Source organism: Misgurnus anguillicaudatus, chromosome 22 (assembly GCF_027580225.2).
Source record: "Misgurnus anguillicaudatus chromosome 22, ASM2758022v2, whole genome shotgun sequence".
In the NCBI taxonomy this organism is placed as follows: domain Eukaryota; kingdom Metazoa; phylum Chordata; class Actinopteri; order Cypriniformes; family Cobitidae; genus Misgurnus; species Misgurnus anguillicaudatus.
This window is the reverse complement of record NC_073358.2, coordinates 52,777,682-52,802,841: the sequence shown is the minus strand read 5'-3', so window position 1 is coordinate 52,802,841 and position 25,160 is coordinate 52,777,682. Positions and strand designations below refer to the sequence as shown.

At 36.9% G+C, this 25,160-nt stretch overlaps 1 protein-coding gene and 1 long non-coding RNA gene across 3 annotated transcripts; one reads left to right on the top strand and one right to left on the bottom strand.

Moving 5' to 3' along the window:
- Window positions 1-30: 30 nt before the first annotated feature.
- On the top strand, window positions 31-25,152 carry pbx3a (pre-B-cell leukemia homeobox 3a). 2 transcript variants are annotated; one of them, XM_055198124.2, is made up of 11 exons: window positions 31-691; window positions 1,790-1,863; window positions 16,246-16,487; window positions 16,583-16,773; window positions 18,061-18,196; window positions 18,547-18,576; window positions 21,148-21,313; window positions 21,691-21,768; window positions 21,942-22,039; window positions 22,112-22,201; window positions 24,544-25,152. In XM_055198124.2, the coding sequence occupies exons 1-11, from the start codon at window positions 531-533 to the stop codon at window positions 24,634-24,636; spliced, it is 1,359 nt and encodes a 452-aa protein (XP_055054099.2). In that variant the 5' UTR covers window positions 31-530; the 3' UTR covers window positions 24,637-25,152. The 2 variants fall into 2 exon arrangements, with proteins under 2 accessions (XP_055054099.2, XP_055054100.2); XM_055198125.2 differs by lacking the exon at window positions 18,547-18,576 and having other exon boundaries at window positions 35-691.
- Window positions 16,333-18,522, bottom strand: LOC141358973 (uncharacterized). The gene is made up of 3 exons (XR_012365565.1): window positions 18,361-18,522; window positions 16,600-16,762; window positions 16,333-16,469 (listed from the first exon to the last, which is right to left on the bottom strand). It is a non-coding gene; the product is annotated as an uncharacterized lncRNA (long non-coding RNA).
- Window positions 25,153-25,160: the final 8 nt, after the last annotated feature.

The window sequence follows — 25,160 nt, the reverse complement described above, 5'->3', positions numbered from 1 at the left end:
GTATATAACAGCAGCAGATAGATGCAGGGTCGTGCGCCGCGGGTGGGCGGAGCCGTCGGTCTTCACACTGACGTACATCATCACCAGCGCGAGCTGTGCACGAGAACCACAGGAATCCACACACAACCATCACTTCTGCTATAGATCACTCAGTTGAACAGGATTTAACCACTTGTCTGTATTATCCTATAGCATCAACAGGAAGAAAAAAAACACTGGAAAGACAAACCTTCACTAGAGTCAACATCCATCATATCTTCTCTTGATGGACCTGATGATGTGAGATGATGGAGGCTTTCTGAAGTTCTGCTATCACAGGATCTTAAGGAATAACGCGCGTCAATATGAACTCCAGATTGAAAAACAATTAAAAGTGAAGGAGAAGTGAACGAGAAGACGATTCCTGATAGTGAGGGAACCCTCAAAGATTTATTTTATTCATTTTTGCCTCACTCCGCACTCTGGACGCATCCATCATCTGTATTTATGTAGGTGATTTGTTCTTGGACAGCGTCGAGTGGATTTAAAGCATGGACGATCAAAGGCATTTAATGCAGAGTCTGGGCGGTGTGACCCTCACTGGACACCCCAGCACTGATGGAGGAGGCACAAGAAACAAACACGAGATTGGAGATATTCTACATCAGATCATGACCATCACCGACCAGAGCCTGGATGAGGCTCAAGCAAAGTTAGTTTCACCACAACTCATAACACATTACATTGGTGATGCTGGTGTCCAACAATTATTAAAGTTGTGTCATTAAGTTTAACGTTTAACGTTTCTCTAACGTTAGTTTTTGGTTATCTTTTGATTATTTTTTATAAAAACAACGTTGAAGGGGGGCTTTTTAAAAAAATAGCCTAACGCCCTTTAACAGAACGCTCTTTAATGTTTTTTTGGAACCATAAAATAACGTTCCCATAACGCATGGTGGTTATCTAAAAATAACTTATACAGAAAGCTCTTTAATGTTTTTTTTGTTGGGGGGGGGATTTTTGGAAATATAAAATAACGTCCCCATAACGTTTCATGGTGGTTATTTTTAAAAATAAAAAATAACTTGTATAGAACGCTCTTTAATGTTTTTTATCCATAAAATAACGTTCTAATAACGTTGCAGGGTGGTTATTTTTTAAAATAAAAATAACTTGTATAGAACGCTCTTTAATGTTTTTTATCCATAAAATAACGTCCCCATAACGTTTCATGGTGGTTATTTTTAAAAATAAAATAACTTAATAGAACGCTATTTAATGTTTTGTTTTTTTTTGATCCATAAAATAACGTTCTAATAACGTTGCAGGGTGGTTATTTAAAAAACCTTAAAATAACTTATACAGAACGCTCTCTAATGGGTTTTTGGAACCATAAAATAACGTTCCCATAACGTTGCATGGTGGTTATGTAAAAAAACCTAAAAATAACTTATACAGAATGTTCTCTAATGGGTTTTTTTGGAACCATGAAATAACGTTCCCATAACGTTCCCTTAACATTATTAGAAGAGCGTTAACCTAACCTAAAAATAACGTTCTTTTTTCGTGAAAACTTTCTTGGCTAACCAAAAAAACAAACCTTGGAAAATAACGTTCTGGAAACTAAAAACTAACATTAGGGGAACATTTTGAGAACAAAAAATGGTTAGCTGGGTAAGTATGCATACTTATAGTGGTCACATGGGGACAATACACATCAGATTATAAGCTTTATTGCAATCTATAACAGCTCTCACAGTCTCAGGAGGGTCGTCTCATTGTACTATTACTCTTCTGTTTGTTTTTACAGAAAGCATGGACTGAACTGTCACAGAATGAAGCCGGCTCTGTTCAGTGTGCTGTGTGAAATTAAAGAGAAAACAGGTATCGTGTCCACACCTAAACACCTGCTGCTGTTAAATTCACACTGTAAGAAGAATCTGGTGTCTGTAGTATTGATGCATCTGTATAAGAGCTCTGCTTCTGATGACTTCTGGTATTTAGTAATAATCACTGTGGTATATCTGCATCCTGTACTCATTTAGCAAATATATGTGATTTTATCAGCCTGGATGGACGGTTAGATAAAACCGTACGTGCACAAAAGAGATTATTGTGTCGACATTTCATTTGCAATAGAATTTTTTTTTCATGAGTTTTAAATGTTCAAAGAGAGACCCACTTTTTGAGATCTGAATATGAGAAAGGTTTAAGTTGGAAATTTGTAAATACAGATCTCTTTTTATCTCACATGCAGATTATTAAAAAAAGAAACCAATGTTTAGGCTATGTATGAACAACAGGAGTACATTTGCACGACTCGCATCTATTTTTGAAACAATTATTATTTTCTCCAACTTTATAAAATTTAAAAGAAGCTGTTTGATCATAGTATGATTTTCTGTAGCTGTTTTAGTTATTTAAATGATGCAGATTAGCTTTGGACATTTTTTTACTAAGTGTAAACCAGTAATCACAAATGGCTGTTTAAATTGTAAAATACCATCAGAGGAGTGGCCTTTAAACTCTGCTTGTGTAAAATCAATGCAAAACATTTATTATTTATGACAAGAGACTCATTTAACTTATTTAACTAGTTAGTATAGCTCCACCTTAACTGTAGTTTGCTGTATTTTCTACAAACACCATTTTGCAGTGTATGCATATTTGTATATATATATCTCTCAATCCACAAAATCAATCGTCATCTTTAAGTAAAGGCAAAGTAAATGCATTTGTTTCATTAGTTTGATTTACAGACGTGGCTCATATAGTAAAGTAAGTACAGTAAAGCACTTCTGATGTCCACTGGGAGCGTTTCAGTATTGAGGCAATCTTACATAGGGCTAATGAATCAGTGAATCATAAATGAATCAGTGTATTGCATATCTTGCAGTGAGATTTAATTTGGAGAAAAATTTAAATTACAACAAAAGTAAATAAATGTCTGCAGCAGGTGGCTGGATGTCATTTTAGGATGTCCAAGTGAGTTCAGTGTGAATCCCAGGGTATTGCTATTCTGATGTGCTGAGTGGATTCTTGTGTGTTTTGGGTTTGCATGGATGTTCATTGGCTGGTCTGAGTGGTTTATAGGAGGTAACTGTACACAATGTAATTCTGGTCTCAGTATGAATCTGGAGTCTGTTCTGGACCTCTTTAAACAGCTGCACATTGCCCATGTTAAAAAGTGACATTTATAGAGAGCAGAGAGCAGTCAGAGAGCAGCCAGAGGGCAGCCAGAGAGCAGCCAGAGAGCAGTCAGAGAGCAGCCAGAGAGCAGTCAGAGAGCAGCCAGAGAGCAGTCAGAGAGCAGCCAGAGAGCAGTCAGAAAGCATCCAGAGAGCAGCCAGAGAGCAGTCAGAGAGCAGCTAGAGAGCAGTCAGAGAGCAGCCAGAGAGCAGTCAGAGAGCAGCCAGAGGGCAGCCAGAGAACAGTCAGAAAGCATACCAGAGAGCAGCAGAGAGCAGTCAGACAGCACCCAGAGAGCAGTCAGAGAGCAGCCAAAGAGCAGTCAGAGAGCAGCCAGAGAGCAGCCAGAGAGCAGTCAGAGAGCAGCCAGAGGGCAGCCAGAGAGCAGTCAGAAAGCAGCCAGAGAGCAGCCAGAGGGCAGCCAGAGAGCAGTCAGAAAGCAGCCAGAGAGTAGTCAGAGAGCTGCCAGAGAGCAGTCAGATAGCAGCCAGAGAGCAGTCAGAGAGCAGCCAGAGAGCAGCCACAGAGCAGACAGAGGGCAGTCAGAGAGCATACCAAATGGTTTCAGTGTCTCCTGGAAAATAGACAAGGTTGGATTATTATTGATTTAAACAAACCATTTCTTTTCTTTCTGTACTGCAGTGGAGTCATGCACCAATCATAATTATTTATGATTATTACAGTTTTTTTTGATTGCTAAACAACAGTGGGCACAACTGGAGTCACATGTGCAAAACTCTAACTACAGTCTGCACAGCAGCAGTTCATGTGGACCAAACTCTAGTTGGTTTTTCATTGCTTGAAAACAGTTTTCAAAACTCTACACACTTATCCCATGACTTTAAACACAACCTGCACAACACTGTGGATTTACAGCACTTTGTTCAAATGCTAAAACACTGCTGTCAAAACTGTGAACCACACATTCAAAACACAATTGATTTCAGCCTTGTGCCTTTCAAACACTGCTGATTGCAATTTCATATTTTCATATATATATTTCATATATATAAAATTCATGTACATTTAGTTTCTACCTTTTTTTTCTCATTACTGTAATTCCGCAAATTACTCCAGACTACTGAAGCAAACTGCTAATTTTCATTTACCTTAAAGAATTATGATGTTCTAAAAATTTAAAGAAATCATGTGATAAATCAATAAATAAATCATTCTTTGAAGAAAACATTACTTTGTATGAAGTCACTGAAATTGTTCAATCTGTAAAGATAACAAGTTAGTATTTTGTGTATTGGTGTTTGATGTTAGTGTTTTTCCTCTCAGTGTGTTGTGAGTGACAGTGTGTGTTATCTCAGTGAGGGTTGTGTTTAGTGTTGAGCTGTTTTGAGTCATGTGTTAAGAGTTGTGTTCAGGTGACTTTTGGTTGTGCAGACTGTAGTAAGAGTTTTGCACATGTAGCTCCAGTTGTGCTCACTGTCGTTTAGCAATCGAAAAAACTGTAATGTTAAGCACATCTTGGGCAAATTGTTTGAGTGGTGAAGCTGATGAGAATGGGAATATCTAGGATCGTCTCATTCTTTCTATAGACATTTTAATGCAAATATTCAGCACATTTCTAGATATGGCGTGGGTCACTTCAAGGCAGTGCTCCTGTATGGCTGGGAAAATTTTACAAAAATGTAATAGTTTGGTAATAATCTCTCTATCTTAATCCCACATATGCTGTTGAGCAGATATATCAGGACAGAATGTGAGGTGCTGCAGAGAAATGACATTTTAATCAGTATTTTTACAGCCATAATAAGACAACTAACCCTCATGTGCTGCTGAGGAGAAACTGATATTTTATTCAAAACCATTTTGGTGAAGTTCTATGAAATGGTTTATTTTTCTGAGGTGAGACAGCAAATGAAACCATAAAACTTTATGCATTTTAAGACTTCATATGAAAACCATCTTTATATTGTAATTGGTGTGTGTGTGTGTGTGTACATAAAGTAAACTCATAAACTCTTATCATATACATTAGTAACACACTGGACTGGATTCTCTCACGCTGCACTTCTTCTTTTTCCACTCTTTTATATCTCTATTTATCAGGTTTGGTTTATGACTCTCTATCAGTCTGTGAAACTCTCAGGATGGATTTGCTCACTTAGCACTTGAGGTTTGTGGGATTTTAACACGAGGGCCTGGTGACCAGTCATCTATGGGACAGCCTTAAAGGATTAGTCAATTTTCTTAAAATAAATCCAGATAATTTACTCACCACCTTGTCATCCAAAATGTTGATGTCTTTCTTTGTTCAGTCGAGAAAAAATTATGTTTTTTGAGGAAAACATTCCAGGATTTTTCTAATTTTTATGGACAAAATTTCCATCACATTTTACACCCTGTTTCTCCTCTTAAACACATAATTATAACAAAAGACTGAATGATAAAAGTGAAGTCTCTCAACAGTCCTGCAAACGTCTGCAGTGTCATTAAAGCAGCATGAGTTTCACAATCTCCAGGACAGAAGAGAAATCAATAGTGTGATCTTCTCCGCTCTCGTCCTCGCCACCAGTAATTGAAATAGAAAATCAAATGAGCGGTGAGCAGATAATTGTTTGATCAATATCCTCTCGCTCGCCCTCCGCAGGTCAGTGGCGCGTGATCACCGGCCGCGGATATGACGAGGATGAAATGTGAAATTGAACAGCTCGGCACTCGTTTATCAGATCTGACAACTCGCTGTGACCGAAGTCACTGACCAGACACTGCCGGTGCTCGCTCACAAACATCTAAACATGATAAAGTGTGAACTGTCATTGATCATATTCATGCTCTTATGTAGTTTTACTGTAATGTGGTGGATTACAGTCATCAGTAGGTGTTTGTTTCTAGCCAGCTCTTTAAAGGACAATCGCACATTAGATATTGTTAAATACATGTTCTCTAGTTGTAGACTGAAATATGCAGCTTTTCTTTTCTCTCTTTCCCAAGAGAAAGTTATTTTACAGATATCTTATAGTATTTAACACCAAACAGGAGTACATTTCAAAAATAAGCAGGGGTCAACATGCAGGACTTTTTCTTTCGATTGTTAAAGTACAGGAGGTCTAAATAGTAAAATTAAAACAGAGGATTTTACAGCTTGTGAGAAAGAGAGCATATCAGAAAGTATTTCCCTTTATGTCATCACATACATGGGTATATATATTTTATGATTGTAAAGGACTCGTGTGCATGACTTTTATGAGCCCGAGACCATATTATATCATTTGATTTGGTTAATGAAGAGTGCTCATAAATCTCTGTGCCTCTCGAGTGTTTGTTAAAAGATGCTGATATCCGCTCGATTGGCCCGACGGCTTTAATTGCCCCTCTGTACTCTTGAACCTATTGAGTGGTTGTTATATATCACCCAGACAGCCATAATGAATTAATCCACATCACACACAGCATATTTCTGTATGATAGATAACCCTCTCTTAATTTATGGACCCTCATTGAGTGGGCGCATAAGAGAGACTTAATGAGGATGTGTGGTTTACTTTGCTTTAAAGTCAAATGTAAAATATAAATTGTCCCTTTTATTTTTTATACATCTGATTTGTTTTCTGGTCATCATTTGCAGTCTGTAAATAGAAAGTAAACATGTAATATAGATGTAGATTATGGATGTGTATGTCTAGCAGTCAACAGAGAACGACACATCAACACAAAACCTCAGGCCAGTTCTCATCTGACAGCTGCGATCCGTAACATAGAAACACATTTGCAACATACTGCTGTTACTGTAATATATTATTGAATTTAATATATACTATAAATATGCTATAAAGAACATAGTGAATACTATGTTTTATTTAATTTCATTTATATAGCACTAATTGTTTCAAAGCAGCTTTACATTAATAAAAGCATTAAACCTAGTGAGTGGAGTATTAATGTAACTTATAAAAGAAAGTTTTAAGTTAAGCTGATGACTCCCAAGGGCTCCTAGGAGAAAAACCATGTGGGAAAAAAGTCCTTGGGAGAAAAAAAACCCTTGAGAGAGAGAGACAAACATAGCTAATCCTATAGAAAGATACTAATATGTTAAATTGTATATAATTTTATGTAAATTTATAGGGGGGAAAAATTTAAGTTAAAAGAAGCGGTTGGTTGTCGCTGGGCAGACTTAGCCGATCCAGTAGCAAAAAATACTACATATTAAAAAATACTATGGGCTAGATTTACTAAAAGCTTGCGCCAGCACAAACCATCATTTTGGCATTAAATAACAACTGTCAGTACTAAAGATGCGCAGTGGATGATAAGCGCTGAAATGGTCTGGTCTACTGACCTTATTGCAGTTGCATTTTTAGGAGATTCCCTTTCAGAAGCAAAATTTATGGGAGGAGATTATTTAAATTATTCATGCCACGCGATTTACTAATGTTTGCACGTGTGATATTACTGTATTTGCGTTGTTATTTAATGCTGAAAAAGCATCTTTGTGCTTGAAATGACAATTGTTGCTGATTGGCATCACAGAGATCAAAGAGCGTGTTGTACAAGGCAGATTATTTTTTAACATTATGGGGCGGTTTCCCGGACAGGGATTAGACTAGTTCTAGACTTAAACACCTTTAAGAGCTCTCCAAACTGAAAACAACTTGCACTTACATATCTTAAAATACATCAGGGCCCTTTGTTTTACCTCAAAATGCACACAGGTAATGTTTTTAGTAAGGCATGTTTGTTAAAACTAGTTATATTTCCTAATTAAACTAAGGCCTAGTCCTGGATTAAGCTGATCCTGGTCTGGGAAACCGCCCCTATTTGTAACAAATTATTCAAAAATATTGTTGCCAAACCATGTTATTTTTTATTTGCTAAAGTAAACAAAAGAGGAGTCACTAGGAGAAGTCACACAATAGCAGACGTTTCAAAACTTCCTGTAAACATTCATTTTTTTGTCCTCCACTTCTTTTCAGTGTCCTGTGACTTTTAAACATTAGCTGTTATTTCACACCCCAAATTTTCCGCTTTCTGTGGTGCTGAACTCAAGCTCATCAGGTGTTAGTAGATCACCAGCACCTCATCAGCTCAGATTATTTCCGATCCTGAACTAATCTGTGCTGCTCTTAGTAGATTGTGTTGGTCATTATGGAAATCAGCTGATGAGACTGTGTTATGTAATGTGTGCCTTTTTAGTAAATAACGTGCAGATATTAGTTCAAGTTCAAGTTTCTTTATTTTGTACCCTTAGGTAAATTAGGTTTCAGTGGCAAGTTCACAGTTCCTCACACAGACAAATAAAAAACAACAATAAAACAACACTAAAAGGACATCATAAGAACAGTAACATAAAGTAACAGCATAAAATATATCAATAAATAACAATTAAAAGTAAATAAAAATAAAATAAAAACCCTTATTACGCCTTCAAATTACCACTCCCATCTGCAGGTTTTTTTTTTTGTAATTGCGCTCTCACGCTTATTTGTCTCGTTTAGTAAATCTGGCCCTATATATTAAATACTATACTAGAAAATGTTAGAAATTAAAGTGGTCAGACATCAGCTGGACATCACTATAAAGGAGGGCTGGTGGTGTGATGAGCTTCACGGCAGCAGAAACTGGATCTGTTAGTCTTAGTTTCATTGGGTTTGAGGACGAGACAGGGAGAGAGAATCAAAATCCTATAAGCATAGCGGCTGCTCGCATGTAATGCAATGTCATACAGGATAATGGATGAATGCTATACAATTTAACATCACTGCAGGTGCACAATGAAGTGGTCAGTTGTTGTTGGGCAGTCAGCATGAGGATGGGCATCAGGTGGATCGGTGGTGGGATGAGCATCGAACCTGTCTGTCTCAGATGTCCTCTGTGAACTGGACATGTGTGTGAATGCACACAGATTCCGGAAAATCATTGACAGTGTAAATAAATCAAAAATCTAACAATCCAGAACAAATCCCAGATGCATTGTGTATAAAGGACTAATGAGACGCAATAGAGTAGCATTACAGCTTTACACAGAAGGATCTGTTGAATACTGTATGTCCTTGACTTTGATGTAAGGTTGAGGATGTCTTCTGAAATATCTGTAGATGACCATACAGTGGAAGCAAAATTACACCATGTGCTAAAAATATTGCTTTGATCACAAATTTACATCAATGTATGTAAGTAAAGAGTGGGAAAGCAGCCAAAAAATAGATTTTTACTTGGTTTGGTGGCTGGTTGATCTTTTAAAAGATGTCCTGTTGTGTTGTGTCTGGTGTGACTAGTCTTATTGGTCTGTCTTGAATAATGTCACGAGTGGTCTGTGTTTCTTGGCTTAAATGCTTCCTAATGGGACATTAACACAATAAACACAATACTTTCAACAGCAGTCCAGAGGCTCATTAGCATAATTAACACACAATTAATGAGGTGAATAATGAGACAGCATTGCATTCATCTAACTGGCTGCTGCTCAGAATTGCTGTTTACCGTTTAATCCTGATTCAGAAAACAGCATGAATAATATTATTTAAAAATGGTTTATAAAACGAATCCACAGTACATGTACATGTTCTCATCTAGGGGCGGTTTCCCGGACAGTGCTTATCCTAGTCCCAGACTAAAATGCATGTTTGAGCAGCTTTAATTTTTAAAAACAGCTTGCCCTGACATATTTTAACATATATGATGAGTGTCATTGTTTTGTCTTAAGATGCACACCAGTATTGTGTTTTGTAAGGTATGTTTGTAAAAAACGACTTAAATGTCCTAAAACAACTAATGCCTAGGCCTGGATTAATGTAAACACTGTCCGGGAAACCGCCTCATAATGTTTAACGTTTATATTTATTTAGGATGTTGACTTCAAAAGGCCTGACGAGAGAAATACAGAGTTTCCATGTGCTTATAAACAGAAAGTGTTATTATGACATCTTGTGTTTGATAAATGATATCTGATCTCATATTGTGTATAGTATCAGTTTGGATTGTGTATTTTCAGACAGTGTTTGGTGATACAGTATAATATCTCTCTCTTGTAAAGAGTTTTTTGGATGTTGTGTTTAGCAGCAGTGAGGATGTAATGACTTCTCAAAGACAAAATGATTTTGAAGATGAAAACAAAATTCTAAATTGATCTGTTGCTATCGGCAACCTGTCTCACATCCTCTCAGCTGGACATCATTCATGGTGTTGTGTACTGTAGAGTTGAAAGTCTGAGATTGAAAATAAATCTGTGATGAAAGTTCAACGCAGAAAAATTTTGAAATCATGTTGGAATAACATTAACCAGGTTTTACTGGAAAAATATAGGCTATTTTTGGACTAGTTTTGTACCCACTTTGCCTATTTTGGTTGTCCACCCGGCAAACATGTTTTATTTTTGGATTTTAGAGTATTGATTAATAGAGACAGCTTATATTACACCCAAATGAAACAATAATGTTTAATCTCCAGAGTTTGAGATGTGTTTAAGAGCTTAACTCCAGTGTGTTGTGTATTAAAGACACCAGGAGCTGTTTTTATATCTCTTTGATTTCTGTGAGAATAATTCATGATGATTAGTGCTCTTAATTAAAGTCATTACACACAAATTAAACTGCAGCTGTTCTGCGGTGGAGAAGAGAGACGGATGAGATTACAGGAACACTTACAGACCACTATTGCTTATCTAAATAATGTTATATATGTTTGTAAATGATGCCATCCTTTATAATCGGCACCGATTCATATTTAAAAATAATTCTGATGAGCAATTAATGAACCTTAAACCACAAACACACTTTTTTATAGTAAAAGCCAAGCAATTCTTTTCCTAGAATTCACCTGGCATGTGTCTTTTTCTGATGTTTTTTGTTGTGTCTATAAGCCAGCTTTGTGTCGGTGAAGAGCAGGTGGTGTTTGTGAGAGAGAGAGAGAGTCTTTACATGTCAAATATATGCTTAAAGGATTCGTTTTGCTCTGTGAGAAGATCCAAAACCACCCACAGGTTCCTCCAGTCGTACAGTAACTCCAGCTTTAAAACTCTTTTTATAAAACTGTCATTGCTCAACGTGGAAACTAAGCAGAACAAATTAGACTTGTAAATGAAGATTTGAGAGCTTTGGATTAGATTTATTTTGAAGGTCTTCACTTCTGCTGTGACTGCTAAAGAAACAGTTTAACATAAAATTACTTATTTCTTCTTGAAGAACCTCTACTTCTCAATTTAAGATCTACAGAAACCTTCATTCAATGAAAGTAGATAGCTGTCAAGGTCCAAAGATAATAGTATCATAAAGCAAAATGGACAACTGGGCTGTATTGCAAATCTTTTAAAACCGTTTAACAAATGATGGCAGAATCTTTCATTTATAATGATCGAGCGCTTCAACATTTTATCTTGAATAAAGCAAAATATTGACCATTTAAACTAAAGTTCACATGACTGAAATAGTTTGTTGCCCATCCCAACATCAGATCACAGACTCGCACAAGTGATGATGGAAAAATATTAAAAGTCTTCATTTTACTCATCAAGATAAACTGCATTGAAACATTGATGCACTTCTGCTTATGTTTATATCAACTGTTTGTATTTCTAGTAGTTATTAAAGGGCACATATCATGAAAATCATAGATGACTTGTTCCATGTTAAGTGCTATAATTCAGTCTCCAGTGCTTCTATCAACCTAGAAAATGTGTAAAAGATCTGCAAGCATGTGAAAAAATAGCTCTTGAAATTCGCCTCCCCTTGTGATGTTAGAAGGGGATCTTATTATAATAATACTGCCCCTTAATCTCCACTATCCAACCACAGCACTGACATTTAGTCCAGAGATCAACTCATTTGCATTTTAAAGGACACACCCCAAAACTGTACATTCTTACTCTTTTAGGATCCAAATCCCAATACAATTCCATTCACATTCTGTTTTAACTGTTTGTGTTCAGAGTATGGCAAGTGAGTTTCTGTATATAAAAGGTGCTGTGACGTTTAATGTTACTCATTTTATGCCTGTATAGTGTGTGTGCTGTATCAGCATAGATGCGTGTGACAAACTAGTCAATGCTGTTTTATCCCCAATCAGATAGTCAGTATGAGAAATAAGTGTTTGATTAAGTATTAGTTGTGAGTCAGGTTGTTAGATTGTGTTTTCCCGTGTGCTAAATGTGTACCTTTGTCTCGTCACTGGGGTAATAATACCTGCACAACTGAGCCTTTCTTTCTTTATCATCTGAAAGTCAAACATTATAAAATTCACTTCTCCTTTAATACGCAGGATTTAAGGTAACATTCATAAAAATAAAGGATGCAGGAGATTTATATGCACATTTGTCTGTATTAGGTTTGTTTGTTCAAATCTTAACAAGCTTTTTCATGTACACAACCACACATATACACATGCTGTAGCGTTGTGTCAGTTCTGTTCTCGTTCCGTCCACGTTGAATAATTTGACGACTGCTGGATCTCTTTGAGATGTATTTCATGTGATGCCCTCTGTGCTGAATTTGCATTTCCATGCCTGCGGTCTGAATAGTGAATGTTTTTACATTTGCCATTTTGTTGCCATTAAAAATGATTGCGAGACCAAAGAAAAAGAGACCAAATTAAAACGAGATTACGAAAAACATGCAAAACATGAAATCATGCAGTCCTGTGAGATCATCTGATTCAGAATTTATCCTGGATTTTATTCTAACATCCTGCATTTCTTTGCCTGACTGCAGCGCTTTAAATGTCATCTTACATCGACCTCATGAACAGATTGTGTGTGTGTGTGTGTGTGTGTGTGTGTGTGTGCGTGCGTGCGTGCGTGCGTGCGCGCGTGTGTGTGTGTGCGTGTGTGTTCCTGGAGGGCAGTGCGTAGATGTTGTATCTTATTTCAGTCATTGGGCCCTATTTTAACGATCTAAGCGCATTGTCTAAAGCGCACAGCGCAACGTCTAAATGGGCGTGTCCGAATCCACTTTTGCTATTTTAACGACGGGAAAAATGGTTTGTGCGCCGAGCGCATGGTCGAAAAGGGTTGGTCCTATTGTAATGGGAGTATTTTGGGCATAACGTGCAGTAAACCAATGAGAGTCTGAGCTCTCATCCCCTTTAAAAGCAAGTTGCGCTGGCGCTATGTCTAATCCCTATTTAGATGACGGACTTTGTAAACTGAAAAACTAAGCGGAGGAAGAAGATCCCCAGTTTAAGATTAATGTTAAATAATTGTGTTGTTTTTCCCTTATATTTAAATTGTTATTTTTTTATTAAAACCTTTAAAACCCGTTTTCTTTTAGTCATGGAAGTAAAAAGCAGGCTTGTAATTGCTTTAAATGTATGACTATCCAATATCATCAAAACATAATTTACAAGTATGCAATATAAGGTTTGTAATCTATCTCCTTTTTTTTAAAAATAAAGTATTTTTAAATAAATTACAAACGGCTCTCCTCACGTTTCAGCACTTTGGACAGCGGTTTTTTTAGCAAAGAGTTTTTTTTAAGCATTACTTACAAATGTTTCTCATCTCGCCATATCCACAGGTATATCATATACAATAAATCCGTCGGGTAGCATTAAAAAAAAACATTTAAAAACAGACGCATTTGTTTAAAGCAAAGCATTTATTTACTTACCAGGCTGCAGGTGAAGCAGCTCTTTGCGCCTTCTAACGTCTCATAATAAGTCCTCAATAATGTCCAAGAGACTCAATAATAATCTTTTACATTCAATCCTTTAATCTGTCATCTTTAAAAGCAGTTTTGTGCTGCTGCGCATTCATGTACATTGTGATAAGCAAACCCGCGTTGTCCTCCCGTTTATAGGCGCATTTTACTAATGCGCTCTTTAAATAACATAAAACACATTGCGCCATTGACTTTAGACTTTAGACCAGGTTTTTGTTGGTCAATGGCGTAGTCTATTTTAGTTGCCTCAAAATAGCAACGCGCCAACAATGCGCCTGAACACACCTCGTTTTTCAGACCAGAACGCCCATGGGCGCAAAGGGGGCGCAAATGCATTTGCTATTTAAACAACGCGGCGCTAAACGTGAAAATAAGGGTGGAAACTAGCGAAAGACACTTGCGTCGCGCATTGCGCTGCATTGCGCCGGGTGTAAGATAGAGCCCATTGTGTTCAGTAATGTCGTCTTCTTTGAGAATGAGACGCTGTGTTTGTTCACAGGTCTGTTTTATTGCTCAGATGTTGCTGTTTTACTTCAGTTGTTCTCTGAGATGTTTCTGCTAAAATCATGAAACAGATATACATCAAAGTATTGGTGTATAAATTCTTGTCAATGTCATAATTTGTAAACATCTGATGAGAAGCACTTTAGTTTATTTTGAGATCTTTGAGATCTCTGGTGTATGGGCTGACCTGAGCACAGTGGCAGCAGCATAGCAACACCTTGACAAGAACCCAGAACACCTTAGCAACATCATAGCAATGACCCAACAGCCCCTCATGATGTCACACTTCCATTAAAAATTTGTGCAAAACTTTAGCATTGTTTTCAACAAAAACTATAGTGAAATGATGGCGTTTCCATTAAACGATGTTATGCAACTAAAGCGTATTTTTGTTGTCTCGCGATAAGCGTGTTCGACTTCATACGGCGTTGCGCAGACCAACGTGTGGATGATGAAAATACTGCAAGAATGACTGGAAAGCATACAGAGAGTCAAACACACCTCACTCTTCTGTCTTATCCTACAATTAAACATACCTCGTCACATTTAAAGAATAATTATGTTAATTTTACACACGTCAGGTGACCTGCTGTAAATATAAAAAAACGTACATAGATTCCTTTTTTGAGTTGCCGCCCTGAAACACCACGTCACCCAAGCGTAAAAAAGTTTTTGTGATTATATGGGAGTTTATGTGAAATTACCGTGTTTCCAATACAATATAAAGGGTAATGAAAACACAGCTACTGTAGCATAGTGGTGTCAAATTTTACACAGCATATACATTTTCAACAAATATAGAAATTCAAGTCTTCATCGACTTTTATATAAGTTATATCAGCTGAGCACATGAGCTTTAGGTTTCTGCCTACAGGGCAGGGTTTAGATTAATCCAGGACTAGGCAAAACAGGTGTTCTTCAGACAAAAAAAATGGCACTGATACATAGGGCTGTCACAAAATTAATACATAATCGTCTCATCTCAATTGTTTGACCTCATGGAAATGATTTCAGATCACCGCAATGATTGTACATCTCTCTAAAAACACAAGGGGGAGCTGCAGCACCTGTATTAACAAGATCGTATCAGATGGTGCTCCTTAACTGACAGTGTAACGTGATACAGTGGAAAGCCATTCAATACATTGTAAAAAAAACAGCATTTAAAGAAATGCTGCAAAACTTTTATCAGTAGTAACTGCAGGTAAAACATACATTTTCAAACAAGCAATTTCAAATTTAGAGAAGTCAGGGAAGCTATTCTTAAGGATCTGTAAGGAATTAATTTTTTTCAGCCACTACAGACATGTGGTCCAGTACTTATATGACTTTAGTAGGATTAGCTACTATTTAAGACTTGTTCTGGTCAGTTTAGATTGCATTTTTATTTTCAGTTATTTTTCAGACACTTTGTGTTTATTTCTTATGAAGAATTTTCAGTTTTTGAAAGACATATTCATTAAATAATTCCTTTTAAATATGTTTTATGTGTAGTAATATTTACCGCCAAGTAAACCTTGCAAAATATTTAATTTTAAATAATCACAACAATGTGTGAAAATTATTTCATGAACAAACAAAAAATGTATGAGAATTAAAGCAATAAAACAGACAATTAATCATCATAAATCATCACAACTTATTATGCAATTAACCGTCAGACTAATTTCTTATTCATGACAGCCAGTACATGTTAATATGTCAATGCATTTTAGTCTGGGACTGTCTGGGAAACCACCCCTATAAAGTTTTAGCATGTTTCCATGAACTTCCCCTTCTCACATGTATGTCTATAAACAACTAAAACATTGTATCATAGCATTTCTCATATTATATCATTCTCCTGAAGTCTTATGACAAACAGTGTGTCATCATGACTCTTAAAGAGAGAGTTGTCCAAGAAATCAACTTTCTGTCATTATAAAGATGCACCTAAATATAATGAAAGGTAAAGATTATTTTCCTCTCTCAGGTCTCAGTGTTCGCAGCGGTCAGGACGAGGATCCACCCGACGCTCAGCTCATGCGTCTGGATAACATGCTGCTGGCGGAGGGCGTGTCTGGACCGGAGAAAGGGAGCGGGGCAGCAGCGGTCACCGCGGCAACAGCAGCATTGGGGGTCGGAGCCGATAACTCCATCGAACACTCGGACTACAGAGCCAAACTCACCCAGATCAGACAGATCTACCACACAGAACTGGAGAAATATGAGCAGGTGTGAGCAGCAGCGTGGTTTTGTAAAATATTTCACATGAGGTTTGATAAAACACTGAGGCGTTATTAGTTATGTGAAATTTGATTGGTTGACAGGCATGCAATGAATTTACCTCTCATGTGATGAACCTGTTGAGAGAGCAGTCTCGTACCCGTCCCGTCTCGCCCAAAGAGATCGAGCGCATGGTGAACATCATCCATCGCAAGTTCAGCTCCATCCAAATGCAACTGAAGCAGAGCACCTGTGAGGCTGTCATGATCCTCAGATCTCGATTCCTTGACGCCAGGTCAGATTATCAATCAGTCAATTAAGATTTATGTATGTTACAAAATAATTAACATGAGAAAGAAATGAAGTGATATATTCAATGATTATATTCTAAGCAAGGATGGCAATAAAGGCGTTTACTTGGTTATACAAATCTGCTGAATCCAGATTGATTGCTATTATTGTTATTTTTGTTTTTGCACTTGTATGTGTTTGTGTAAGTGTGGCTTCGTCAAGGTGCTAAAAAATAAGTGAGTGTGATCGAGTGGGTGATGTGGAAATATTGATGCTTTAAAGCTAAATACTCCCACATCCAGACAAACTTACTGTATGTGCTGTTGTTTGAAACACAAAAAGTCACACATGCATTTTAAGTCATAAAGAGGCTAAATGTCTGGTAGTTTACATTTGATGCCGGTTGTTAAAACTACTTTTGATTGTTTGGTCTCTATATTGTGATCAATATACTGTATAGAGCCAAATGACAACTAAAGTTACTTTTGTTCAAATTAAATGTTAAATATTTTTGTTTGCTGTATGAGGGACTTTTTTCTTTCTTAATTTACTGGAAGGTTTAAGCCCAATGTTATACTTTACCATTATAAGGATTGAACTGACAAAAATGATACATTTATAATTATTAGAAATGAATTTCTAAACATTATTAGATTTTTATAAATATGATAGAAATGTTGTATTGTGGACTAACTGCAAGTTTTTAAGTTTTAGTAAAATGTTTTTAGATGTTTTATTTCATGTGTGTTCCTGAAATCCCCCCTTCTGTTCGGATCAGAATAATCAAATCCCAATTTTACAAAAAAGTTTTGAACAACACAAAGTGACGATTTGATCCTAGATTGGATTCCGAATCCATTTTTTTTTACGTAATTTTAACAAAAATGAAATGCCATCCAGAAAATGTTATTCTATAAATATATAAACATACAATATATCAATGAAAGAACAGACCCTCTGCTTTCAAACAAACAAAAAAACACGTTTGATAGTACCTTCATTTGTTTTCTTTTTATCACCTCTCAATTATGGGTCTCAAAAATGTATAGAGATAATTGCATTTTTGTAAAGGACTTTTGTTAGAGATTCAGAGCGATGATCAAAACATACACAGAGTTACTGTTTTTGGATCAGTTGATGCTTCAGTGTCATTAGCTTTTTCTCTTAATTGATGAGATAACTCCTCAATGGCGGGGAAAGAGATATACATTTTTTTTAGGGTGGACTATTCCTTTAATTCAGCTTAAAGAGCATTATGTACTGATGATTTCTCTGTGTTTGTGTTCCTCAGGAGGAAACGGCGTAACTTCAGCAAGCATGCGACAGAGATTTTGAACGAGTATTTTTATTCTCATCTCAGTAATCCGTATCCCAGCGAGGAGGCTAAAGAAGAGCTGGCTAAAAAGTGTGCCATCACAGTTTCACAGGTGAGAAGATGACAGCGGAGAGCGGTTTCTGAAACGAACATGTTTGTGTGGTTGTATGGTCTGTGACACTGTGAAGGTGCAATTCTTTTAAAATGAAGTTAAGATCACACTGGCTTATGACTTTCACGCAATGCTATTTGAACCTGGAGATGGACAAAGCTTACCTTTACATGTATGCGTTTGTCAGATGCTTTTATCAAACTCAATAACCTTTGCGTTGCCAACGTGATGCTCTGCCAATTGAGCTCCAGGAAGACTATCGAGATGATGTGTTGTTTTTGTAGCGCGTGTGCTGGGTTGTACAGGTAGTCGTTTCTGTAAAACAAAGCCCCTTTTGTTTTTACCCTTAGGGGAAGGCAAATAGCATCACTGTGTCACAGGTACGTCACTAAACATCTGTCTGTCTGCACTGTTGTCTGTCCGTGTTTGATTAGCAGCTAAATAACAAACATTACATTATATACTGCAGTCATTTATTCAGCAGTTTGATTCGGCTATGATGGAGGCATTTATGTGCACATTGGATTTTTACCACACATACTGTATGCATATCGTCACCTTCCTAAACTTTTTTGACACAAATATTTTAGGCTGTTTTATTTTCCCTACGTCAAAAGACATTGAGACTTTTTTACAAGCAATTTTACAAGGTTTTCTAAATGTCAGCTGCATCAAGAAGAAGACAAATCTACTCAACCTCTGATCTTAGTTCCATTTATTTGTGTTTTCTGAGAAACCTGAAAAAATGACTTAGGCAATTAGTTTAGGAAGGTGACAATATATAGCCAAGATAAGTCAGATACTAAAGACATTCATGACCGAGACAAGACCAAAGGGTGTCATACTGACGTCAAAACCCAACATTATACTACGTCAAAACCCAACGCTACACTGATGTGAAAAGCCAACGTCATACTGACTAGAGTTCACAACGGGCCTTAAAATTATAACCCGACCCGGCCCGTGGCTTTTAAAGCCCGGACCCGATGTAACCCGACACATCAACGTGAATTATCTGTCCGAACCCGACCCGCGGCCCGACGCCACCGAAACCCCCCCCCCCCACCCCCCGCCTTTTTTTTCTCATACACGTAGTAGGCTATCATGACCAGCAGACGGAAATTCAAACCAAGCTTTAATGTTCACGCATTTTAACAATACAAACAACTGAAACAATAAACTTTAAATATAGGCTATATAAATATGCCTAAAAATCACACAATAATAAATAAAAATAACTCAAACATGTACCCAGCCAGCGGCTTCTCCTGTAGTAGCAAGCAATGGTGAATTCACCTGCGGCAAGTTTACTTTTCTCCATCTCTTCTTCTCCAGGCAACAGGCGTGCACGCAGTGATAGTAATAAGCTCTGGGGCAATCCGCAACGGATCTGCTCTAAAGTGGATCCGCTCTGAAGCCGGCAGCTTCGGTCTGGATCCGTTGCTGATCCACCCCGGAGCTTATTGCTATCCCCCGCCCCTCTCTGTGATGCATGTTGCAGCAGCCAGACCAGACTTTCTTTACGGTGAACAGCAGTGATGATTAATAATTTTTTTCACGGAGCGTAAAAGATTAAGCCTGAGGTCCGACCCGACTCAGTTGCTTATATTTTTGACCCAAACCCGGCCCGAATTCGCGGGGTTTGTCGGGCCAGCCCGACCCGTTGAGAACTCTAATACTGACATCAAAACGCAACGTCACACTAGCGTCAAAACGAAACGTCATATTGACGTCAAAACCCAACGTCACCCTGATGTCAAAACCCAACGTCACAGTGATGTCAAAACCCAACATCATACTGACGTCAAAACCCAACATCATACTGACGTCAAAACCCAACGCTACACTAATGTGAAAAGCCAACGTCATACTGACGTCAAAACGCAACGTCACACTAGCGTCAAAAACGAAACGTCATATTGACGTCAAATCCCAACATTATACTGACGTCAAAACCCAACATCATACTGACGTCAAAACCCAACGCTACACTAATGTGAAAAGCCAACGTCATACTGACGTCAAAACGCAACGTCACACTAGCGTCAAAAACGAAACGTCATTTTGACGTCAAAACCCAACATTATACTGACGTCAAAACCCATTATCATACTGACGTCAAAACCCAATGCTACACTAATGTAAAAAGCCAACGTCATACTGACGTCAAAACGCAACGTCACACTAGCGTCAAAAACGAAACGTCATATTGACGTCAAAACCCAACATTATACTGACGTCAAAACCCATTATCATACTGACGTCAAAACCCAACGCTACACTAATGTGAAAAGCCAACGTCATACTGACGTCAAAACCTAACGTCACAGTGATGTCAAAACCCCAAATAATACTAACATCAAAACACAATGTCACCCTGACGTCAAAACCCAACATCATACTGACGTCAAAACCCAACATCATACTGACGTCAAAACCCAACATCATACTGACGTCAAAACCCAACGTCAAAATGACTAAATATATTTACACTTCACTGTGGACATCTATACACACTGTTTCACACTTGGTTTATTTCTCCTGGCTGTCTTCTAATGGATCTCAAGATTATGACATCAGCAAGGTGTTTTTATTGCACCTCTTGAACGCTTCTTTCGGCAGTTTAAAGGTGTGTTTGGACTCATTTTATGAAGGAGATATTGCTCAGGGTGGCTGTGATTTTAATATATCTGAGTTTGTAGAAGCATGATTGTTGTTTGGTCCATTTACACTTTTATACAATCTGAAAATAACAGATGCTGTTAACACACATTTAAAGATGTTGATGTAAGATCTACTGTACATGTTGCCTGTTTTATTTCTGTAATGAAAACAGTTTTATGTTATGTAAGAACAAGATTATTTAGTTGAAAAATATATGACTTTACACATGAGATTCACCTGCTCTCTCTCTCTCTCTCTCTCTCTCTCTCTCTCTCTCTCTCTCTCAGGTGTCTAACTGGTTTGGTAATAAACGTATTCGCTATAAGAAGAATATTGGTAAATTTCAGGAAGAGGCGAATCTCTACGCTGCTAAAACAGCAGTAACAGCAACCCAGGCCGTAGCAGCAGCCGTACAGAACAGTCAAACTAACTCACCATCAACACCCGGCTCTGGTAAACAACAAAACAACATCTTCATCTCAATCTAACACTACAACAGAGACTGGACTATTGTTAATGTGATCATTCTCACCAAACATTTCTACTTTATTTATGCAAATTTAATCTCTTAGCTTTGTCATTTCCTTTACATACAGTCATTTTAGAATTTAATATCATAAGGCTTTGACTTCAACAAGAATTCAATCTTATTTTTAAAGCATTCTGTCTTTATTTTGTGGTTAAAATGTCTCTTATGTAGGCAGCTTACTATGTTTTTGAAAGTATTTTTAAAGACTGCAAGCAAATATTAATCCTCATGAATGCTCAGTGTTTGTGTCTCAATTTTAAGAGATGAAGGTTTGGTTTAAATCTGACGTTTCCCTGTGCAGGATTTCAGATGAAAGATGAAGAGTTTCAGTTGGATACAGCAGAAGATAAAACCCCTTTATTAAACAGCATGTTCACTGGTATGACACCTCTCAATGTTCATCATCTCTTCTTTCTCTATTCAGCTTGTGTGGTCAAACTCAACACATCATCTGACATTTTATAATTATTGCATTTATTGCACTAAATCAAGTCATTCAAATCCCCAAATCAGGTGTTTTAGATGCTTGAATGTTTCTCTGTGTGTCTGCAGGTTCCTCAGGTTCATATGGAGATGTATTCATGAATCTGACCAGTCTGAATGGAAACTCATACCAGTCTGCCCAGCTCACCAGTACAGGACACACACAGGTAACACACACACATAATGAATGTTAAATGTGTTGTGTACGGTGTTGTGTGTAATGTGTGTTTTGTCTGCAGGGAGACTCCATACGTCACAGTATCAGTCAGTCATTGGGTTACAGTGATGGTCTGCGGGGAAATCCACTTTATAGCCCTCATGGATTAAATGTAGGTTTGCTAAAGATAAATCTTTCATTTGAAATGTGAATATTATAGGCAAGAAATGCATTTAACTGTGTGCAAACTCAAATGGATATGCAGTACACACGTGTGATGTGATGTGATGTTTAAAGGGAACAGATAATCTCATCCCAGCAGGAGTCATTCAGAAAAACGTCACCCTGATCAAACATCCATCCGCGCAAAGACGACAGCGGAGATTAAGTCTGTAAGATTTTGAAGTTTTTTAAAAGGCAAAGATTAATATAATATATGGATTTATATTAATATTATCATCTGTGCATGGGCCGTGTGCAGGCTTTAAAGTACATCCATTTTTATTTTCAACATACATTACTAAGAAACCAAGCACTGCTCCAGACCTTTATACTGAAGCACATCATCTCTTTCTTTCTCTGAGAGAATTCACACGCCACTTTCTTATCATATCATATAAAATATGAGAATGAAATTGCTTGCAGCTGTGTACAGATGTGAAGAGCGTCTTCTTAGATAGGAAATGTTTTATAAAGGAGTCGATCTGGAGTTACAGCACTAAAGGTTCATTTATCTGTTAAACCACATGGCAGAATAAAGACGCACAAATCTTCTAACAGCGTTGAAAGAAGAAAATCATCATCCATAGTGATTCAATCAGGAGAATTTGGATGTCAATGTAATTTATTTGTGTTTATTACACGGCTCTGCTTTCAAACAAATAATAAACAAACAAAACAGGGGAAAAAAAATGTTTCATCCTATCTATATTTTTATCTGCTTATAAACTCTTAAATATGGGTATTTTCTAGCAAAAAGCTGAAACAATTGCATTTTTGTGAAGGAATTTTGTTTAAAAATCTGATTCAGAACGATTATTAAAACACACAGAGTGTAAAATTAGTAAATCATTTTTTTTGTTTCATTTTTTTTATAAATTGGGTAATAGGTCTAATGGATAATCGCGATATTACAGATTAACATAAAACCTCATCAGGAACAGTTTTTTTTATGCAAATGCTTTCTCTTAAAGGGGCAGTGTGTAATTTTTAGAAGGGTCTCTTGACAGAAATGCAAAATAATATATAAAACTATATTATCAGTGGTGTATAAAGACCTTTCATAATGAACAGTTATGTGTTTATAACCTTAGAATGAGACGTTTTATCTACATAGACGGGGGTCCCCTTACACGGAAGCCGCCATTTTGTGCCGCCATGTTCATACAGAAGCCCTTAATTGACAAACTTTTTTACCAAGTTGTCTCCAAAGATGACATGTTTGTACGGTGGCGGCTACCGTAGCTTTTCTATATGTTTCAAAAGCGATAGATGAGCAGTGGACTTAGCTGTTGGTTGCAGTTCGCAACCTCACCACTAGATGCCACTAAAATTTACACACTGCACCTTTAATTGATGAAATAACTCGTCAATGGCGGGGAAAGAGTTAATAACATATGAGATTATACTTACAAATGATTTAACCAAATAGTGTGTTCATGAAATCTTCACATCTTAAAACCGAAAGTAAACAGGTTTTCTTGGCGAATGGTCTGCTTTCATTAAAAATGAGCTAATAAAATATTTCAAATGAATAATTAACTCTTTCCCCACCAGTGTTTTTGAAAAAAAGTTGCCAGTCAGCACCAGCATTTTTTTGTGATTGTCACAAGTGTAATGCCTTCCAGAAAACTTTTCTTCTATAGATATATAAACATAAAATATATAAAATGAAAGAACGGACCCTCTCCTTTAAAAAAAAATGTTTCATACTATCTTCATTTGTTCTTTTTTATCACTTCTCAAATATGGGTAATTTCTTCAAAAATACAAAATGTTGATCAGATTCAGAGTGATGATCAAAACATACAGAGAGTTTTTACTGTTTTTGGATCAGTGGATGCTTTAGTGTTTTATAAGTTGGGTAAGAGCACCACCTGCTGGATAATAACAGAAATATAGATTGCCTTAAAAACTCACCTAATTGATGAAATAACTTATCAGTGATGGGGAAAGATATCTAATGTTTCTTACTTTACTGATGAGATAAATAGTCGTGTAATAAGCAGGATAATGAACAGGCAGTCAGTTGTTATTGTGAAATAAGCTCCTTCGATGTGATACAAGACCCTTTTCTTTGCTTGGGCTTATTATGCGATAGCAACCTGCTGCCTATACATTATCTCTTATAGCAGATTCTGTTTAGCAGTGTAAATACAGTAGTAATGTATATTATTTACAATAGGTTACATCAGCAGTGGACTGTACACAACATTAGATGCAATGCTACTTTTTAACCTTATGTGATCATTTTCCTAAAATCTTAATGTGACTCACTGTAAACTTTCTTTCTAGGGTAACGGTGGCTGGCATGATGCTGTGACTCCATCTTCTGTAACATCTCCTATAGAAGGAACAAACAGTGTTCATTCAGATACATCTAACTGATGATACAGGTTTATACAGACTCAACATCACAGCTTTTACAGTTCTTCATTAACCTTGACCAGATGAACAACATCATACCAAACTGAGCCCACAGTGACATCATCCGACTCGTCATCATAGAGACAAACACATACCTGACATGTTTTTAATATATCTTCTTATTAGACTGAAAGTTGGGGATTTTTTACATTTGTATTCATTTGACTGAACGATTAATGTTATTCTTAATAAATGTAATCTTAGTAAATTGACACACGTGACATTCAGTCAGACATATTTATAATCTAGAAACAAAACAAATCTTCAGTTTCAGTCCTACAGTATACACACGTGTGTGTCTGAATTTCTCACAGTGTTATTCATATCAATTCAAGAGTAAAACTCTACTACTGTATAAACCTGCATTGTGGGTTTCAAAGAGTTAAATATTAATCTGGAAATGAATGTGACCCTATAGACCTTTTTTTTTTAATTTACACATCATCTGAAAGCTAAATAAATAAGCTTTTCTATTGATGTATGGT